This window comes from Vicugna pacos, chromosome 16, assembly GCF_048564905.1.
Source record: "Vicugna pacos chromosome 16, VicPac4, whole genome shotgun sequence".
NCBI classification, from domain to species: domain Eukaryota; kingdom Metazoa; phylum Chordata; class Mammalia; order Artiodactyla; family Camelidae; genus Vicugna; species Vicugna pacos.
The window spans coordinates 34,064,880-34,087,717 of NC_133002.1; the positions used below are offsets into that span (position 1 = coordinate 34,064,880).

Genomic DNA, 22,838 nt, shown 5'->3' on the forward strand with positions numbered 1-22,838 from the left:
CAGTTCGAATCCTTGTAATTTTCAAGTTGCATGAAACAGTATTATTCTGATTTTTTTCAACCATTTAAAAGTGTAAAATTCCCTCTTAGGTCACAGGCTGTACAAAAACAGGTGATAAGCTGTAGTTTGCAGAACCTTGATCTAGAATGTCCATAAGTATCAAAGATAGAGATGTAAAAGTCCACGTGTTCATTTATTGAGTGATCATCACAAGTAGACACTAATTTGGAAGCTGAAGATATGGCAAAGTAGTAATAAAAAATAACATTCAACATCCTTTTACTCATGGAGTTTACATTCTGGTGCAAGAGACATATCTAAAAAATGAACAAATATATGTCAAGTGGTGACAATGAAGAAATCTTAGGAAGAAAAGTAAAGCAAAGTAAGAGAAAAGGAAGTGACAATGGAGGATGACATTTCACATTAGAGTAGTTAAGTAAAGCTTGTTTGAGAAGGTGACTTTTGAGCACACACCTGAATGAAGAAAGTAAGTGGGTCAGGTGACTATTTAGAGGAAGAGGATTCCAGTCAGAGGGAAGGGCAAAAGCAAAGGAACTGGGGCAGAAGCGTACTTCTACTCAAACAACAGGAGAGTTGTAGAAAATTGACGAGATTTGTATTTCAACAACAAAAAAATCCACTTTGGAATTCTTCCTTCGTTGGCATCAAATATTTAAAAACGAGCATATTTCTATCAAAAGCAATATAAGGACCCTTCCTTCTTAACTTTCTGGAGCATTCTTTTTGGATAATAGCTGCCAACTGGTTAAAAAGACCCCAGTAGACACCATCAAATGGAAACTTTTTCAGCTTTTTTGGACTAAAGTATGAAGGAATTACAAAATGGTCCATTAAAAACTGAAAAGTTTTGCTGCACTTAGAAATATTTAACAGGTTTCTGGTCTTTAGATGGGAATTCCTTTACCATCTATCTACTCCTGGACTTCATGTTTTTATAAAGACCCTTGAGTTTAGGGGGAAAAATACATTCCAGTTTATTTTGTCCTTGTGTTTTAAGTATTTTTTAGTACCTAAGAAGAAACATCCATGTAGCCTGATTACAGATGGTGTTAATGTCTCCTTTAAGTTCTAAATACTTATGTAGTCAGAATCTCCTTTTTCTCTTGGAAACTGTACTCAGTTACTTCTGGTGTTATTCACAGCATACAAAGGCTGCTTGAAAAAAATACTGAGAGCTATTTAAATGTCATTGTCAGAGGTTTAAAAGGTTCAGGGGATCAGGACCTTTTTCCTTTAGGTCACCAAAAGCCATCTTACTGTGTAGTAACTAAAAGATGTTTTCACATGAAGATTGCTCATGTGAAACTTTTGAGATTGTTTTCTTTCTTTTTTTCCTGTTAAGAATCCCTTTAGTGTGCAGTTAAAAGTTTCACAGTTAGCTTTTTTTAAACTAAAAAAAAAAAAAAGAAAGAAAGAAAGAAAAGAAAAAAACTATCAAACTTACAGAAAAGTTGCAATACAGTACAAAAAACCTGGTTTTTTTCCGGAAATTTTGAGAGTAAGTTGCTGACATGAAATCCTCTCACCCTTGAATACTTTAGTGTGTATATTCTACGTTCTCCTACATAACCACAAAACAACCATCCAAATCAGGAAATTAACACTGGTCCATTACTACCATTTAATCTCCAGGCCCCATTCAGATTTCTCCAGTTGTTTCTATAATGTCCTTGACTTCAGGAAGATTCAGCTCAGAATCACACACTGCATTTAGTTGTCACACCTCTTCAATCTCCTTCAGTCTTAAATAGTTCCTCAGTCTGTCATGACCTTGATGCTTGAGGATAAGCCAGTTATTTTATAAATTATCCCTCAGAGTTTATTTCCTCATGTTTTGCTTGCTTGACAAGAACATCACAGAAGTGATGCTGTGTTCTTTTCATAATCGGGAGCACATACTTTTCATTTGTCCTGTTACTGATGATGATCACTTTGCTCAGTTTTAGTAGTGTCTACCAGGCTCTCCACTATATAGTTTCTCTTTTCATCCTTGAAATAAGAAGTATTTTGAGAAGAAGCACTTTGAAACTCTATAAATACTCCATTTGCTACTACACTTTCAATTTATTCACTTACTTATTAATGTCAATATGGACTCATGAATTTCTATTTTTCAATACTATCATTATTTTGATGCTCTTTTGTCTCAGATTTGGCCAGTGCAAACCCCTTCAAAATGATTTCTATATTCTCTTAGTTCTGCGAGCACTTCCTTGCTTTCTGGAACAACAAAATGTTCCAGACTCACCTACACTTTCCCTGCCCCAGCCCTGGAGTCAGCCATTTCCCCAAGGGGTCTAGGTCATTTAAGTCGAGAATGAAATTTGGGAGATTATCTGTGTATGCTAGAAGCTGGGGTGGTGTCCCTCCTCCTAGGTGCTCTCAGTGGACAGGGCTAGAGAGTATATGTGTGTATACCTTAATTATACACACACGTTTATGCCTATATTTTGTATCTATATATGGTAGAAGCTATGTGTTCCTGCCAATACTTCTGTTTCCAGTATGGTACCACAGGCTTCTATATTTTTAACTCGCTTCTCTGACAGAGAAAAACCTGGGTCTCGTTATCCTTATTACAGTTTTCGTATTTGATCAGTCCTCCTTTATATAACCAATCATCCATTGCCACTGCCATCCTCTCTTCAGAGAAGATGCTCTCCTTGCCTCACTTGGGTTCTGACACCCTGTACCACAGCCACTGATCAGTGTGGACACTCTTTTCAGCTGTTGGGGTCTGACATCTCAGTGCAAGGATGCCCCTAATATGTAGATGCCCTCCACCCCACTTGAGTTCTGGCACTTTGCGCTCCCATGCATAGAGGTTCTCCTCACTCCATTTGGGCTCCATGGTGCCAGCCCCCACTGTCTCTGTGTGGGTGCCTTGCTCACCCTGTTTAGTCTCTAAAACCGCACACCAGACCAGCCCCAGGCATAGATGTCCCCTTCACTGTGCTCAGGCTCTGACTCCTCATCCCTTACTTGGATACCCTCTTCATCCCTCTCAGACGCTAATGCTCCAAGTCATGTAATTCTCCTGCCTGGGTGCCCTTCTTATCCTGCTCAGGTTCTGACTTCCCATATTGGCTACCTTCATGTAGAATCCCTCCTGATCTCATTCAGAATGCCCACCCCATGCAGGCACACTCTTCATGTTGGTTGGTCTCCAGCAGCCTGCCCCAGCCTGTTTCTGTTCCTGGCATGGACGTTCCTTTCCCCCATCTTGGGTTTTGACACCACATACCAGGCTACCTCTTTGCTTACTTAAAAAATATGTGTATTTTCTCTGCCTTTATGCTTTGCTGCTAATATCTATTGGGTGACATGTTAAATTTTTAAATTACTATAGACTGTACATATAGTGACTATATTTTTCAAAACAAAAATTGGAATATGACTGAAGTATAGTATAGAATATTTGAAAGTAGTTCTATCCTGAACAGTTTTGGGTATATAATCACTAGTAAAGAACAAAGGAGAGTTTCAATTTCGAGTAATGGAGGAACATGTCCTATTGAACCAAACTTCCAACAGATAACAAAATACAGATTCTGGACAAAATATAGAAAGGCTGTTACTTGCAGGGATTGGAAAACAAACAAAAGCCAACCTTTTTTATGTTTTTTTTTGCCCAAGGGAAGGCCTCAGTTTTAGCCCCAGAGTGACCAAAACACAGTTTTACTGGTTTAAAAAATCATAGCAATCATAGTACTGGGAAGTAAAGGGGGAAATCCTAGAATGTGTGTAAATTCTCTGGCTGGACTAAATCTTTAGCTAATCCTAGAACTGCACATATATGGGTCACATCCTGAGCAATCCATCTGAGGCTAAAGTGACTGAGCAGAGATTTATGCTTCTGCAAGAACAACCAACTTGTCCCAGTTTCCCTGAGACTGTAAAAGTTCTGTAGTCTGGGGAAACCCTCAATCCCAGATATAGTGGGACATTTGGTTACCCTAGCTGCTACCCACCACAAGTGACACAGAATTTGAGTTTATGTTAACTATACACTTTAAAAAGCAAAATAAACAAAGAAAAACTTCTATACTCTTGAAAGGAACATAACAGCTCCAGAAATTCTGTAACATATTTTTGTAATGTCCAGGGTACAACCCAAAATTATTTGGTCATATGAAGAAGCAGGAAAATGTGACTCATACTCAAGAGAAAAGGAAATCAAAGGTGCTGATCCTAAGTTGACATAGATTTTGGAATTGGAAGACAAGAATCTTAAATAGGTGTAATGATTATACTCAAAGATGCAAAGGAAAATATGCTTATAATAATTAACAAATAGGAAATTTCAACAAAGAAACTATAAAAAAGCAAAATGAAAATTCTAGAACTAAAAATTACAATATCTGAAATAAAAACTCATTGGACAGGCTTAACAACAAATTAAGATGACAGAAGAAAGAGTAAGTGAACTTGAGGATTTATCAATGAAAGTATTCAATCTGAACAACAGAGAAGAAAACATTGGAAGGAAAAAGAACAGAGAGAGCCTCAGGAAACTGTGAGAAAATACGAAAAAGTCTAACATACACGTAGTTGAAGACCTAGAAGAAAAAGGAGCAAGAAAATGGAAGAGAAAAAGTATTCCAAAAAACAGTGGCTGAAAATTTCTCAGGTTTGATGAAAAACATAATTTTATAGATAAGTTCAGTAGACCCAAGTGAGATAAATTCAGATAAAATCACACCTAGGCATATGATAGTCAAATTGCTGAAAACCAAAGGTAGAGAGAAAATCTTGACAGCATTTAGAGAAAAAAAAAATACATATGGGAAAACATCAGTACAAATGTTCTCATCAGAAACAATAGAAGCTGGAAGATAGTGGGATGCTGTCTTTAAAGGGCTGGAAGAAAACTGTCAACCCATCATTCTATGTCAAGTAAAAATATCCTTCAAAATTGATGGCAAAAATAAAGATATTTCCAGAAAAATGAAAACTAAGCAAAGTTGTCACTTACACAGTTGCCCAACTAGAAATACTAAAGAAAGCTCTTTACTAAACAAAGACAACACCAGGTAGGAATTCAGATCTTCATGAAAAAATAAAAAGTACCAGAAAGTTTACGTTTGTGGGTAAATATAAAGTACTAATTTTTTCATCTTAATCACTTTAAAATATAATTGCTGACTAGATGATTCCTTGTATTCTCCTTGAGGCACCTTTTAGGGAGGATATAGGGAAAAAAATAATCCAGCCCCGAAGAGGAAATCAGCTGCTAAGTCTTCCAAAACGATGTCTTTATTTAATTGAGAATGCTCAAATCTGAAAAAAATTTACTCTAAGTAGCTAATATTTATAATCCTTTTCTTTTCAGATATAAAACCAAATGTGGAACTGAAAAGCACTCAGGAGCAGTCTGTGCCCACAGGTAATGTCAGGTCTTTCCTCTCTAAAAATATACCTTTACTGAATAGACCAAAGGAGGAGGAATATTGTGACTGCAGTAAAAACGTGTTGGGAAATGTGTTGGGGAAAACAAATGTGATTGTCTCTTCTTGATACAAAGATAACCCATCTATTTAGATCACATGTGTTCCTTGGCATCACGGAGCCAAATCATACCACCTAATGTTAATCGCTGTTTTCTTTTTCTTCTAAAATTTTTTCAACTGGTTGGTTTGAATAAACAGTTTTTGTTGAACAATACAGTAACTTATATTTGAACAACTTGTGCTTTTCACTCAAGAATGGTGGTCAGCAAGCTTTTTTTGGTAAAGGGCCAGATAGTAAATATTTTAGGCTTTGCAGGCTGTATATGGTCTCTGTTACATATTTCTCTGTCTATTTTTTACAACCCTTTAAAAATGTAAAAACCTGGGACCATACGAAAACCGGCCATGGCTGCATTTGGGCCTTGGGTCACCGTTTGCTGACCCCTGCTCCAGAATAAACTATAAACATTTAAAATAATCTATTTCCTAAGAATAACTTCTGTGTTTTCTCATTGATTAACTCATTTGAATCAAAGCTAATTTACCACTTAAATGCCTTGTTGTTTTACTGTAACCCTATGTTTTAGTTGAAATTGTACCTCATACTGGTTGTTCAGGTGCGCACTGTATGCCCACCATTTCGGGCCTGAGAAAAGTAAACTATTGTTTAGAGCAGTATTTTAGAGTCCTTGTGTCTTAGAGTACGTGTTATAATATGCAGAAATTGGAAACTTTACCTATAAATCAAAATCTGAGTCCATGATGACCACATTTTCAGGACCTCTTAATCATGGATTTTATGAGATCTATTTCCATTTCACTCCTACATTCCAGTAAAAGTCCTGCTTCATGTGTTCAGTCCTGCCTGCAGCTAAAAGGATCCACTAGAGTTTCTAGTCACCTCTCCTACTTCAGCCCCTCCTTAGCGCCACAGGATTCTGTGTCTTTGACTACTTGTTGCATATAATAGGTTCTCAGTAAATATTTTATTGAATGTTGGAGAGGAGTTTGGTAGGAAGTGGGTATCTTTTCTGTTCATTTCTTTTGTTATCATCTTTTTGTTAAGCTCTCATGTTTAGATATGAAATAATTCCAGCTACATTGTGTCTTCTTCCTTCCTTCTAATATTATCAATATTTATTATAAAAATTATATTTTTGCTAAACTCCATTTTTAATGTTTGCTGTTTTACTTAACCATGCTTTTGTTATGTCTACTGCCTTTTACTTGCATACGCTTTGTATTTCCCTTAATCTCTTGTCCAAGTCTACATTACAGACTTGTATTATCTCTTGTCTAAGTCTCACATTATAGTTGTGGGCTTGTCTTATTGACATCCGCGAAGTATAAGCTCTTTGAAGACTTACGGAATTATGACATTCCTATCTGTAGCCTTGTCAACATTTAGTAAATGTTTGAAGAAGTAAAGGAACTTAGGGGCCAATATGTTTTCCACAGAATTACATTCATTATGTGAACAGAAAGGGAAAATAGGGTTTGGTATACAGAAGCTTACAGGCTTTCTCTCAGGAAAGCATCTTTCCCAAATTGAGTTATGCCAGTATTTTCAGACTTTATTTGAAACTTTGTTTCAGACTTTATTTGTTATCGCTATACATTAATATTAATATTAATAATATTTATATTAATTATGCTGTATATTATAATTATATTAATAGGTATAATTATATATTATATTAATATTTCTTGCTTATAACTAGCAATGGCATCCTACTGAATATTGTGAGGTATACCGAAGGAGAGAGAATTTCTATGCAGAAGAAACTTAAGTGCATTTTAACTCAGGTGAAAGAAATATTCAAGAAAATTATGTCTAATGGAAAAGCACATGAACCCTGGGCATATTTCTAAACCTCAAGAGGTTCCACATAGAGCCTACTTGGGGTATGTAAAAGGGATATCATCCATCACTAAGGGATTGGGTGAAGCTGAAATGGGAGTCTTAATACATGTTTATAAAAATCCTTTAAAATTGACTGTATCATTAAAATTCTTTTTATCTCCTAGAAGGTTCAGTGCTTTTGAATGACTACGATTTAACCAAACCTCATGAAACAGAAAATGTGGATGGTGCAGAAGGCCCAGCCAATGAAGATGAAGACATAGGAGGTGAGCCATAGTGTACAAACCAGAAACTAGAGATACGGTTGAGGCTCAATTTGGAGAAGAAATCAGGAAATATGCAAGGAAACTTGCATTTGTGGGTTGAGTTGGGAGAAATTCAGTGTTGTTCACTTAACAGATATTTGCATTTAATCATTTGCTGCAGGATAATAGCAAATTTGAGAATTTAAGGTGCCTATTCAGTGTGCAAGTTATACTAACTTCATATTTCAATAATGTGTTTATTTTACTCTTTTCCATCATGAAAATTCTTGTTCATTAGGAAAGGTTTGTCTGGGATGTTTTCCACCAGTTCTCCAATTCTCCAGACACCAACTGGGCATCCAACAATTCAATTCAATTCTTACGCTAGCTTCTAGAATTGGTTCAGGACCCACAGGTTAAGGGTTCAGTCTCACAAGACTGCCCTCCCTTCAGACACCAGTTGGAAGTACCAGGGCCCCAGATTACCTGCACTTCTTTTTAACTTGACTACAAATTCAGGATTGCCCACAACCACCCCTCAGGTTAGATAATTTGCTAGAATGACTCATAGAACTTAAGAAAGTACATTACTTACTATTACTGGCTTGTTGTAAATGACACAACTCAGGAAAAGCCAAAGGGAAGAGATGTGTGGAAGCAAGGTATGGGCTGGGGGGGTGTGGAGTTTCCATGCCTTCTGTGGGGGCACCACCCTCCCAGCACCTTGATGTCCTTGCAGAAGCTCTCTGAATCTTACAGTTCAAGAGCTTTAATAGAGTTTAATATCCAGTCCTCCCTCCCCTTCCTGGAGGTTGGTGAATGAGGCTGAAAGTTCCAGCCCTCTAATCACTTGGTCTTTCTGGTGACCAGCCCTTCCTGAGGCTGTCTAGGGGTTCCACACTAAGTCACCTCAGTAGCATAAACTCAGGTGTGATTGAAAGGAGCATGTTATGAAGAGCAAAAGACACTCTTACCACTCAGGAAATTCCAAGGGTTTTAGGAACTCTGTGCCAGGAACCTGGGACAAAGACCAAATATATATTTTGTCTTTGACCATGAATTTCTTACAGCAAAAGGATCATAAAAGTCAAAAGATACTGGCACATTACTAGAGTCACATTCAGTCTGTAATAATTAGTCCAGTCTATCATCATTTCATATCGTCAGACATATGAAAATGTCTCCCAGGGTGAGACCAGTCAGATTTGCAGGCTTCCATTTGATCTTGTCAGCTTCCAAAGACAGCCGTGGTCTCAGCAATACATGGTTTCAACTTCTCTAGCATCCCCTATTCCCTTGCTCTGAGCCCCTCTTGAGACTGTAATATAAATTGGATTTCATCTATTACATAACCCATTGATTCATTCCTTTACCCTCAACTACTATTCCTCCTTCTCTCCATTTATTTATACCTAAATTTTTCCACCTCTGAGAGGAGCTTTAGATTCAGCCACTGTGCTGGTCTAGATTTCAGGCAATAATACTAGTCTAGTAATTACTTCCCCTTCAGTTCACTTCTATTCCGATACATAGAGTTACTTAGGTACAGAACGAGTGGGCTATTTTTACCGCCAAGCAATAGCTGCATTCAGTGTTAACCTCGGTTTTACCAAATGGAGTGAAGGCACAGCCCACCCTTTCAGGCCTTTAGGAATTCTGACATAAGGGTTTAAATCTATAGTTACAGTTTCTTGCTTAGGAATCATCCCTATTTCGGGCTCTTGTAGTTATGCCCCAGTCCTGTGACCACAGGGCATCAGATAGGAAAGAGAAAGTTGAGATATGTGGGGAAGGAAAAAAAAGTACAGTTATCATACTAGTGTTTTCTCCCCTTGGGAAGAACCATGTCATTATCTTCCTCCCATGGGAAAATTGCACAGTCATACTAGCAGCCTGTCCCCACCCCCTCTTCCCCAGATCCACCAGAGGGACAGAGGGATCTGTCTAGTGGGGACAGCACTGCCATAGCCCCTCTTATGTTGAGTGTGAACACACACTCATGAAGACATGTAAACCAGCCCTTCCTGTCTACATCTCCCCCTGTTCTAAACAACCCATGTTTCCACTGCCTAGTCCAGTTCTCTATGAAACTGTTATTCTCAGGAGAATCTCTCTCTGCTCACTCATTGTTTGACATCATGAGTTGTAAAGTATGTCCCTTGGTCTGAAAAAATGTGATTTGGTGACCCAGACTGGTGCAATATCTTCTGTTTCAGTTCTTTTATAGCACGCTGGTCATTGGCATCTACCGCCAGGTAAGCAAAGCCCAGTCCAGAGTCAGTGTCTATTCTGTGCAGAGCCATGTGTAGCCCCACTAGGCTACTGGCATTCGTTCAGGGTAATCCACTTGCCAGCTATGCGTGAAGTCTTCCCCTGAGGAATCTCCCCCATTGCCATCTACAGCCTCTGTTTCTTCTAGAACAGTTCTTGTTGGCATTTTGAGCCGCAGAGGGTGCAAAAGCCGTATGTCCAGATTCAGCCCTCTGTGCTGCTTTGGTCCCCAAATGTCTATCTGTTTCATGGACCCAGGTGCCCTCTTCAAGTTAATACACTGTAATATGCACTTGTTATTGGTCACTGTCCAAACCTGGAAGGGGGTTCTTCTGATGGGCATCAACCTGTCCTACTTCAATGTACTCCTCAAATTCCCATAGTGATTTCTATAGGACTCTGCCCCATATGGACATCCCTTTAATAGATCAGATTTCCATTGCCCTCTGCCTGTCAATATCGGCAGGCCATTGGCCATCATTCATGAGTCAGATAAAAACCAAAACATAGAGGCTTTTATTATTGTCCAATTCTTCCATCACTGCTGGGAAAACAGCTTGTAATTCATCCCACCAAACGATTTGTTTTTACTTCTTCAATTGGAGTGGTAGTCTTCCAAACCGGATATTGGCCATTCGCCATGGAACTGCCATCCATGAACCAAGCAGCTCTTTGTTGGTCAGTCGAGAGCTGTTTATAGGGCACTGTCCAAGTAATGATAGAATCCAACAGCTCCTCGCGCAGTTCCAAAGTCAGTACTGGGAAAAAGGGGGCTCTTTACTTGTGAGAATCTCCTTTTTGCATTCCCCGTGTAGCATAATCCTGTATAAACCATTTCTATTTAATTATGGAGCTCGTCTGGGCACTGCTCTCCCCATTAGAGCATTTTTCTGACATCACCTAAGACATCATGGGTATTTCAGATATTAAGGTTATTTTTTGTCCTGAAATCATAAGGGCAGTTTCAGTTAATGTCTGATGTTAGCCTGCTAATTGCCTCAAATAGAAATTCTCTATTCCATCATCCCAATAATTGTCCTTGGGAAGCGCTTGCAGGCTTTTGCCATGAGCCCCAATCTATGCTCCATGTAGAACTATCACACGGAATTTGTCCGCACCAGCACTCCAGCTTCTCTTATCTGCTGTGTGGACTTGGGCAATCTTAGCCATTCCCTTTTAGCTTGTCCAATTAATATTGCTAAAAGGATAGATTTACATGCCTCTTGTTTTACAGAACCAGCTCCCTAGTCAGATAAAACGTCCATCCTCATGACACATTCAGGTAAAGGAGATAAGACCACTTCAGCCATGCCAGTTTTCCTCCAGACTTTCACCTTAATCCATCAGCCTTTGTATTCCTGACTGTAACCTGCATTAGGACATCATCAACAGGTTTTGGTTTTACAATATTAGGTAAGAGAGATGTTCCCCAGTCAGACATACTGTCCATTCTCATAGAACATTCTGGTAAAGGAGACACAACTTCTTTATATAGCCTGTTTAAAACATCCCAATTTTCATCCAAACCTCCACCTTAATCCTATTAACCTTGCATTTCGATATTCTGTCAATCTAATTGAAGCCCCCTTTAGGGCTTCACTAACAAGTTTGGGTACCACAGGGCATGAGGCACCCATGTCAGGGAGTTCCAGAAACTTTTCTTCTCCACTCCCTGACCATTTTACCCTTTCATGTGCAAAGGGCTTTGGGACCCTAGTGAGAGGCTGAGTCAAGGGACCCTGGTTCTTTTGTCATGACAAAGATGAATCTGCCTGACTACTGCCCTGGACAGTTTCTGGTCAGATTTCTCATTGCAGTCTTTGCCCTCTGGATTTTTATTTTCCTCTACACTGGAGTGAATAGAGTGGACTTATTTGGGGCCTTTTAATGTAAGGGAACAAACAGTGGGTCCCTTTGGTCCACCCAACCTTCCATAGTGCTGTATTACTAACACCTTTGTTTCAACTCCATCAATGTCCATTTTATTTATTCCATTTAATAACTATCTAAATATTGTCACCCTGCTGAGGTGAGTCCTTTGACTTTCCCCTTTGTTTTTCTTCTTTATTTTGATCCTATCAATGTTTCCTTTATTCATCTTATTTCTTAGTAACCATTTACAATTTTCCACCTTGCTGGGATGGTTCCCTTGACTCTCCCTTCTGCCTCTCCTCATTTTCTTGTTAATTAACCTAATGTTTTTATTAGCATCTGAAAGACCCAAGAGGGGAAGCTGAGATAGCAGATTCAATAAGGCTTCTCTGATTGTTGCTTGATTTTGCAGCAGTGATGTTGACTGGGATCCCCACGAAAAAAAAGTTCTACTGTTTTGTGTTTTCTTAACTTCTCTTTGTCTCTTTGGCTTCTATTCATCACAGGGCCAATTATATTAACTGTATTTTCTTATTTTCTGTATTTTTGGTACTTTGATGTTTGGGAGTCTTACAGACTCAGAGAAAGACACCCTTCCCAGGGATGGCCAGTTCTTAGGGATAGCAAAAGGCGTGGCCAGGAACACATTTTTCATATAGAAACCAATCAATTTAGAGTTTGTACCCCCTGCCCCCCAGCCATCTCCCTATCTAAATCTCATGCACTAGCTAATATTTCCCCTGCTGGAAAACAACCCAGGGCAAGTACCAGACAACTAGAGACCACTCCTGTGTCCTGAAGCCTGCTGAAGTTATTCAGACCCTCCAATGCTAAACTATTTATCCTGCCTACTTTGCCTTTTCTCAGAAATTCCAATAAAGACTCTAGCCTGGGATTTCCCTTCTTCTTTTCTGCATCCTGACTGACACTGGTGCTTCCCCCTGTGACCCTGCGTGGTATGTGGTGACCCCCTCTGTGGGCTCTGTGGGTATAATAAACTCTTCCTGCCAGGCCTTGTTCTCAACTCCTCCTGTGGCTACACCAACTTTACCATACTCTCCAACATGTACATGCTTAGAACATCCCCTTAATCCACAGCATTTACCATGACCTGGGTAATAGACCTATTCAGTGAGTGAATATCTTGGTTTTCATAAAGCCAATCCCATATGGCTTACATATGAAACATGTCAGCTGCTTCATCTGGGTTGTTCCGCTTGGCATTTATAGAGGGAGTTGGACAGTCCTCCTTCTCAGGGTAGACAGACTTACGGTGGTTTTTATCCAGACCATCAGGCTGGCTATTTCCTCAGGAAAAACCTGCTGTATGTCTGTATCATGTATAACCAGCCGCGATCATTCCCTAGTGAGCTGTGGGTCCTGTATCAACCCAATCATGCCCTTCCACTCTGTAGCATTCAAAACTAAAGACCATGCCCCTAAATTCATCACTCTCACTATCCATTTTAGTGAAGGTTCTTCAGGAAGCTGACAATACTGAGTTACCAAATGAGACAACTCCTTCACACCGTCCCCCTGGCTTCGGTAGTTTCTTGGTCTTGCCCTCCCCCTGCATGAACTACCTTCTTGATGACCAGAAGTCTTAGAGGTACTCTGCTGTTCCCATGTAATTTTTCCCTTTGGGGAAGCACTCTGCTGTTCCCATGTAATTTTTCCCTTTGGGAAGCTCTGAGCCTGGTGTCTGAAGCACAGAGCAACTGAAATCTGAGCTTAGTCCATCATTAAGGCCTGACCCAGAACTCTCTTTTCATTTCATTTTAGCTATTGCAGATAACAGTAACCAAAGAATTGTACAATTCAATTTTTTTCTAATTAGTTTGCATTTCCTTACATATCCAGTAAGTCAACTTCCCAAGTGTTGGATCAATCTCTGAATACCCTTGGTAATTTTAACTTTAGTAACTGATCACAACGCAACTGCTGCTCCATAACATAGGTGACCATGTGGACAATGATCAGAAATTCTTCATTCTCTGTTTTTTCTTCCAAACGACATGTTTCCATGAGCCAGGACTGTTCTAGCAAATCCCACTCCTGACACCTATTCTTTGATTTCCAACACCAACAACTGATTCTCCAGACACCAATTCACCATCAAGACAACTCTGATACTAACTTCTAGAGTTAGTGCAGAACCAACCTGCAGGTTAAGGGCTCAATCCCACAAGACAGCCCTCACTTCAAACACCAGTTGGAAGTACCAGGTCCCCAGATTACCTGCACTTTTGTCCAGCTTGACTACAAATTCAAGATTTCCCACAACCACCCTTCAGGTTAGATAATTTGCTAGAATGACACAGAACTTAAGAAAGCACGTTACGTACTGTTACTGGTTTATTGTAAAGGATTCAACTCAGGAAAAGCCAAAGGGAAGAGGTGTGTGGGGCAAGGTATGGGCTGGGAGGGTGTGGAGTTTCCATGCCCTCTGTGGGGGCACCACCCTCCCAGCACCTTGATGTCCTTGCAGAAGCTCTCTGAATCTTACAGTTCAAGAGCTTTAATAGAGTTTAATATCCAGTCCTCCCTCCCCTTCCTGGAGGTTGGTGAATGAGGCTGAAAGTCCCAACCCTCTAATCACTTGGTCTTTCTGGTGACCTGAGGCTGTGTAGGGGCCCCACACTAAGTCACCTCAGTAGCATAAACTCAGGTGTGATAAAACAGGGCTTGTTTTGATTAGCAAAAGACACACCTGCCACTCAGGAAATTTCAAGGGTTTTAGGAACTGTGTAAGGAATTGGGGACAAAGACTAAATATATTTTTGTATTTTACCACAGTTTGGAAAGTTCATAGAAGTAGAAAGAAAAAAGAAAAGCCCACTTCTGTCCTACCACCCAAATGTAGTCTGTATTAGCACTGCAGCATACTTCCAGGCTTTTTTATTTTTGTATTTTTTTGTATTTTTTGTATTATTTTGTATTATTTCAAGCACTATATTTATATTAACATTACAGAAATTTATGCAAATATTTATATTGACAAATCTTATCACTATTGCTTTCTGAATATCACTCAGCTCTCATCTTACTGTCATTTCTTCTGAGAGATTTTCCTTGACAACCCAGTCTCTATTTTGACACAATAGCCTATTTTGATTCTCTGCCTGCCACTTGCAACAGATAATTTTAGAGTTTTGTTTATTTGCTTATTGTGTCTCTCACTCCACCCTTCATGACCCAGAATCTTGAGCTTTCTTTTTCACTCTGGTATTTGCTGACCTAGAATAGTACTTGGCCCATAGTAGATGTGCAATAAATATTTGTTAAGTTAAAAAAAATACACACACACCCCAACATTTTTTCCTTAAAGGAAGAAAAGAAAAAGACAAAAATCATTTCCCAGGATCTTCTTCTTTTGTCTTAGATTCTTAAGGGACCAAGAAATGGAGTTCTATGTCTAAAACTTCTGAGATTCAAATCACAGCTTCAACTAACATTCCAGCTCTGCCTAGCTATACATTAATTTGTACCAGTTCTTAACCACAGAGACTGAAAAATGCTGCCTGGCACAGGATGTGGTCATTTGTGCTGAGGAAAGGCATATGGTGTTCTATCAGCTTCATGCAACTTTTTGAAGGTGACATCCCTGGAGACACACTCAGAATGAGGCAGATGATAACTGTGCCTTTGGCTTGCACATTTCTGAGTTAGGTTTCTACGTTCTGGTAGGTAACACCATGAAGTTTAGGTTTAAAATAATGATCCCTTTACAACTTTTGGTCTGGGAATTTATAATTTATGTTAGAATTTGCTCTGGGTTCTGAAGTAGCCTAAGAGTTTTATGTTTTTGGGTAGTCGGGGGGAAAAACAGATTAAATGCTCAAATAGAGACAAGAAACCAAATAATTCCATTCAACAATAAGAATTGAAAACAAATGTTGTAAAAAGTCATGTGGTGCAGCACATCCCTAGGAACCCACACAATAGGTTCCTGACCTCTGTGTTTGGACCCTGCTTCAGAAGTGCTTCCAAGGGTCACCTTCAGCTGCTATGACATCTATGCCATTACTGTCACCTTACCTCCAACTCTCTGTCCATGGATTAATGGTGTATCTGTGGGTTTCCTTAGTTTTTAGGGGTCTGGGAGTGTCATGGTGTTTGTGATAGAGACTAGGAGATATAGTCAATCATTCTAAATAATTTGGGAAAGAGAAGAAACAGTTCTTTCCACTAAGCCTGACTTAGAAATGAATAGGCTAACTTTAGCATTGAAAGATTCATCTGTTATTTCATGATTAAGCACCAAACTGATTACTGTACTGCAGTGTAATGTAAAGCTGGCATCTAATCTGGGTCATATACCTTTGGAAAGGTTTGGCCCCTGCTTTTTAAAAAGATATAATATGATATTATATACAAATTATTTTATGATCATTATATACAAATTTATGCTAAATTATAAAATAATAGAATTGGAAAGTAGCATTGCCTGGTAAAAGATATCTAATAATGTATCTTAATATATATTAAGGCACCTCTGCCATATTCAGCATAGAGAAGCATTAAGACTAGAGTTAGGATTATACTTTTAAAGGAAATTAGGGAAATTTAGCTATAATGTAATAATTATTATAAATAACTTTAAAGCCTGCTTTAGAGGATCCTAGTCTATTTAAGTTTAGTGGAAGCATCTTTCTGTTGTCCTCTAAAAAGTTTTAGAAACTAAGACCAGACTTGGAATGTTTTAAATTCAGAATATAAAATAATCATGCTTATTTTAAAATGTTATGTGCATCTTTCTAATTTTCCAACTCTTAGAAATGTTATAGAAAAATTAGAAACACTCATTTTATTTTTCTCTTGTGGAAAGACAGACTAAATTTGTAGGGGGGAAAGTCTTTACCCAACTAGAATTGTTGTTTGAGAAACAAAATATTTGGAAAAAAAACTTTTAAAAGGTGTAAAGATTTAACTTAAATCTACTTGTTTCCCTTACCATAGATATTTTGATTTTTTAAAAAATGTATATTCTAGAAACCTAGTGCAGGAGCTGGCAGTTTTTTTCTGGAAAGGGCCAGGTAGTAAATATCTTAAGCTTTGTGGGCAATACCATCCCTGTTGCAGATTCTCAACTCTGCTGTTGTGGTGTAAAGCAGCTGTAGCAGATACAGAAATGAATGTGCATGGCATTCAGTAACTTTATTGATAAAAACAGGCAGTGGGTCAGATGTGGCCTGCAAGCCATAGTTTGCTGACTCCTGGCCTAGTGTATTTATTTATGTGATGACTTAAGAAAGCTTTTGGTCCTTGAAAAGAATAAAGTTCATGTAAATATATCAAAAGGACATCAATGGGGAGACTGACACTATTATTTTTAAAATTGGAAAAATGTACATCACTAACAGCTCTGTTTATCATACAAATATAGAGTAGGTATAGCTCTGTACTACAATTTATGTAAGTTAATTTGTTACAAATAAAACCATATGTGGGTTCACTGTTGTGTTACCACTTACTTGGTTCCTCCTTCCTTCCTGAAAATTTAAATCTGATAGACTAATGCACTGGAGATATTTGCATCCACTGGTTTATTTCCTTTGTGAGGCCTTTTTTCTCGGTCCCAGCTCCCCCAAATGTGGTCTTAAAACTGAGATTTTGGAATGTGTTTAATTAGTACTTATTTAAGCCTAAATATACTCTATGTGGAATTGTTGGTACATGACAAACTTTTACCCCATTACATTATAAACTTTTTGTAAAAAAGAACCCTGATAGCCCACATTTACATGTTTCTAAAAATACCTACTTAGGAAGTGATACAATCCACCGGGATTTTTGAAGAGGTTGGGAGTTCTTCTTGGTCACTGATTCCTGTCAACAGTTATTATTTCTCTTCTTAGTAGCGACCACCTCCAACTGTTGTCAGACTGATCTTGAGCAGTAGGAAATAACCCAGGGTTCCCCGGGTCTTTAGTTTTGTTTAGCATTGAATGAGTGCTGGGAGTATCATAAGCACTTCACTGAACACAAAGGATCTTGGGACTTTCCTTGTGGATCTAAAATGTCATTGAGATACTATAATGTTAAAAGCAGAAGTTAAAGCGAGATTCATAACATATCATGAGAGAGAACATCCCGATTGCTTGTATCTGGCCTGTGTTCACACCAACCACTAAAACATAAAGCCTCTGGACATCAGGGCTAGGGGTAAGATGTTTCTTAACGGTAGTGTGCCCAGGAATATAACTAGGTAGTGATGATATACGCAGTGGTGGAATGTCATCTCAGCAGGGCCCTGTGAAAAAGAAATGCAGCTCAAGGCAGAGTGACTGAGGTGGAACCTCACAGCTGTTTGTTTCAGTCCTTCTTCTTCTTCTGAAATTGGATCCCCATCTCGGCCATTTCCCACTTAGAAGACGGAAGGAAAGTTTCTGTCATTTGTATGTATGTTTTGAGGTTGTGATTCTCCATACATATGTTGATGGCATTACTTTTCCTCTTTGAATAATTAGGGAATCTAAATTTGGCTATCAGTGGGGGAGGATATAGCTCATGTGGTAGAGCGCATGCTTAGCGTGCATGAGGTCCTTGGGTTCAATCCCCCAGTACTTCCATTAAAAATAAATAAATAAATAAACCGAATTACTTCCACCCCTCTCCAAAAGAAAAATATAAAAAGAAAAAAAATTTTTTTGGCTGCCAGCTCCCTGCATTTAACATGCTACTGGCCTCTGTTTTTCAGCATTCTCCTAATAACCACCATCTCTTTCTACTTACACTGGCGGTTTGTTCTGGAGCTGCTACTGGGCTAAAAGTGCACAGTATAGCTCAGCATCCAACAACATCGGCCGTTTATCCTGCTAAAGTTGCACGTTTGCCCTTTGCATTAGTTTCTTAGGGCTTCTATAACAGATTACCACAAACTGGGTGCTTTAAGCAACAGAAATTAATTCTCTCACAGCTTTGGAGGTTGGAAATCCCAAATCAAGCACCACCATGCTCCTGCTGAAAGGCTCTAGAAAAGAATCCTTCCTTGTCTCTTTCTAGGTTCTGGTGGCTCCCAGTGATCCTGGGTATTCCTTGGCTTGTTCCTCAGCATAACTCTAATCTCTGCCTCCGTCATCACATGGCCTTCCTCCCTGTGTGTGTCTCTGTATGTCTTCTCCACTTATAAGGACACTAGTAGTTGGGTTAAAAGCCCACCTTCATCAAGTGTGACCTCCTTTTGACTAATTACGTCTACAAAGACCTGGTTTCCAAATAAAGCCACCTTCTGATGTTCCTGACAGACATGAACTTTGGGGATACACTCAGTGCACTCCACCCTTCATCTCTAAAATCTTTACAACCGAATATCAGATATACCTGGTACTCATTGTGAGATGGATTTCTTCTTAATTAGTTGTGCAGAGGTGATCAATCAGTGTATTTATTTAATTTATTCCTTTGTGTAAGAGTTAGGATCGTGCTTGATTCCATGAGGAAATTGGATTTGATAATTTTTTGAAAGGCCTTCGATTTTCTTTATTGTGATACCTTGTGTGATGCTTAGGCCAAAGAACTTTAATTAGAAAGTTTGCTGAAAAAATAATTCTTCCTCCCTTAGGAAATAGAGCTCCTGTCCTCAGTAGTTTTCCATGTCAGGGTCTCAATATTGTTTGAGGTGTACAGCTTTTTTTTTGCACTCATGAGAAATACAAACTATTCTGATGCTTCTGAAAGGGGGAGAAAAAAAAAACAAGCCACACTTGCGGTTTATGGATGCTAATTACTGCTACATTTAGATGTGTGAAGGAGGGGTCTATGGCTGGAGGGAGCTGGGAGAGACCGAGTCAGCCTCGCCTAGGCGCTCACTGAGGTTCCAGCGGTACTGCTCAGCACACGCAAGTACGTGCTTCAAAAGGAAGTGCCGTTTTTTATCAAAATATTACATCTCTCAAGCCCAGATCAAGACCTGTCGCTCATGGGATGCAGGGGTTATCTTACAAAATCAGCAGTGCTTTGCTGCAGAAGCTCACTCACAGGGGATTTCTGTAAGTGCTCACAATGGGCAGAGAGGCTTCACGGCTCGTACTGTGTCAAACGGATAAGTTCTGCTGGTGATAAAACCCAGACACCTCTCCTTAACTCTTTTTGACAAAAAATACCCCTAGATTCGCTCTTTTTTTTTTTCTTTTAACCAAGCTGTGTAGCAGATTGAACTAGGAAGATATTTGGCATCTGCAGAAAAGGAACGGACAGTTGTAACAGATGACAGAAAAGTAGGTCTGCCCACTGCCCTTCCTGGGTCCGCCGAGACTCTCTCCCCTTCCTTTGGCTTTTCCTTAACTGCAGAGCAATAGTACTAGAGCCTCTTTGGAGTGGAACCAGGATGAGTGTGAAATAAAATGTGGATTCCAGTCCAGTTGGTCAGCAGGACGTGTGAAACGCCTGTTTGTGCCTGCCGACTCTCACTGCACCTGCTCTTGCCAAGTGAGTTCAGCTGCTCAGACTAAGTTTGGCTCCAGGCATGGTGACCCGGGCCATCGTGTACCCGGGTACAGTTTGGTAACCACATGAATGCATCCTGCTGTGGGGTAAGGGAGGCGTCCCAGTGGTGTGCCAGAGTCAGCTCAGAATGGCTTATTCAATTTTCAGTGAGCTGGCTGACTTTTCGTTGATAGTTTGAAGCGGGCCGTGGGCCATGGTATTTATACCACTGACATCAGCAAATGCTATGAATAAGCCCTCCCCCCACCGCTGTGAGTGGGTTCTTACGCATTTCCCAGCACAGCATTGGACTGAGGACCGAATGAAATCCTGTTCTGGCTCACTAGGTCATCATTTTTCATAATTCGTCAGAGGGGCTTTTTTTTTTGCACAGAGGAGAATAGTGTTAGAGATGAGAAGAGTCTGTGAGGTGTCGCCACAGCATACTGGGCAGGATCCAGAAATTTTATCTTTAAAGTATGAGGGTCACATTATTACAAAGTTGATGAAATATAGGAATTTCTTGGTAGATACTGTTACAAAAAGCACAAAGCAACAACAGTGAGGTTTAGACTAGACACAACTGACCTTACATGAAATTTAAAGTCTCGCATAATCATAAGGCAGTTACTTCCTACCTAATCCCGTAACATGTGAATTTTAGCTTGCTCCGGTCAGAGAAGGGCAGAAGAACCAACAGCTGGAGGCAATTCACCCATCCTCTTATAATCAAATTGATGCATCTTACATAGTGGCAGGGCCTTACCGGACTTCACTGTCTCCCAGAGAGTGGATGACATGGCAAGGACTGTCTTTTTTTTTTAAGGACAGTCTTATTTAGTCTTATTCTTCTTCTGTGCAAAAATTTGGGGTCTATTGTAAATGCTCAGTATTTTTCTGTTTTTCTTTCTGCCTTTCCATCTGACCATCCATTCATCCATTCATCCCCTGCAGTGCTCCCAGTGCACACTGAATAACTGTTGTTGATTAAATAAAGTGAAGAAGAGCATGTGGGCACCTTTGGGCATTGGAGCCTTTTTTTAGCGGTGTTCTTCAAACCAGGATATGGGGAGACTTTCCAAGGATTACACAGATGTGGGTAATTTTAAGAGAATCAGTTGCCAGATCTTTACCTTCAGCATGTCCTCTTTTCTAAAACCGATCTCCCCTCGAAAGCCGCTGTCATTGAGACTTTTCTGCACATCTCTCATGCATCCCAGATCTTACTTCTTTGCCCTAAAGGGTAAATATTTCCAGGATGCCAAAGAGTCACTTAGATCATTTCTCTAATCAAGCTTTTCATAAATGCCTGCCCTCTCCATCCATCTCATTTAGAGATGCATTCTGACCAAATTTTACTTTTTATATTTAATAATTATTGATGAAGATCTATAACATACCTACATTGTTTTCATCAGTCGTATGCTAATAATTATAATGATAACTCAATCCTGAAGAATTTTTTTAACACATAGTACTTCATGGTAATCAAAATATATTTATTTATATAAAGTTATTGTTGTTGAGACATATGATACAATGAACAACAGAAGACTCAAGCATAGAAGAATAGTACATAAGGATAAAATTCTACAGGGAAAGGGAAGGGGGAGGGCATAGCTCAGTGGTAGAGCACATGCCTAGCATGCAACAGGCCCTGGGTTCAGTCCCCAGTACCGCCATTAAATAAATGAATAAACAAACCTAATTTCCTCCCCCTACCAAAAAAAAAAATAATCTGTGGGAAAAGGGAAATGGAGAGAAGTTCAAGGAGAAAGTTTCTGATTTTTTCAGAGCTTATTCATGTATTTTTAAATTTATGAGGGAGGAAATCAAATCACTAATATTTGTATTCCATTTGTACCCATTCAAAAGGGTGAAACATAATTTTTCAAAATTCTTTTGAGAGTACTTGAGCATGAAATTTGAAGGCCAACCACTGTATGTAAAGTATATAAAAAAAAGTGTAGCATAAAGGAGCCTGAACCTATTTAAAGGCCTAATACAAAGATTCTCAAGTTGATACTTCAAGGTTTGGGAAACCTCTCAAAACTATGTGAAATTTTGTGTTTATCGGTACGAGTGCATTTTTCTAGGTACAGAGTAAAGTTCTCAGAGAGGTAGGTCCACAACCCAGAAAAGATGCAAAAGCCCTAATCAAAATATATCAGGCCTTAGGGCTTCTTGACTTTGCTTTTTTGTAACAGTTTCATATGTTATGGTCGTATGCTTCCAACACAGACACTTTTGGTTCCTTTCTGTGGTATATAAAATAATATATACTAATTATGAAAAATCACGAGATAGGCACAATCCCCCTTTCTTCATTATCGACCTGAAACCTATCCTGGGGCAACCTTTTAATTTTATTCCTTGCTGGTTCAAAGGCCTTTCCTTTCTCTTAATTTTGATAGAGAATGTTGGAAATGCTTCATCCATAGAAAAATGCTGCACGGCAATTTGGAAAACTGTTTTTAAAAGAATAGACATCATCTGCCCTTGACAATTCTGTTATGCGGTTTCTTCCAGCATTTAATACTCAGCAGTCTAGTAATAGGCTGATGTAGTATTCAGACTTAAAATTAGGAAAATTACATTTGGAAGTGACTGACAACGCCATAGTTTTAAAGCTTTAGATTTTAAAGTGTCACACACGGAGCAGTTGAATGAAGCTGTCAGAGCCAG

At 39.2% G+C, this 22,838-nt stretch overlaps 1 protein-coding gene across 4 annotated transcripts in view; it reads left to right on the forward strand.

The window, feature by feature from the left end:
* IKZF3 (IKAROS family zinc finger 3) overlaps positions 1-22,838 on the forward strand; it is an 81,636-nt gene that overhangs the window by 18,949 nt on the left and 39,849 nt on the right. For 3 of the 4 annotated variants that reach the window (XM_072938782.1, XM_006214256.4, XM_072938781.1), the window contains exons 2-3: positions 5,357-5,410; positions 7,503-7,604. Coding sequence is in view for 2 of the 4 variants with exons in the window: in XM_006214256.4 (XP_006214318.1) it covers positions 5,357-5,410; positions 7,503-7,604 (156 nt within the window). In the remaining 2 variants the exon portion in view is untranslated. Of the gene's footprint in view, positions 1-5,356; positions 5,411-7,295; positions 7,380-7,502; positions 7,605-22,838 lie in introns of those variants that run through there. The other variant, XM_072938783.1, reaches the window with a different exon arrangement.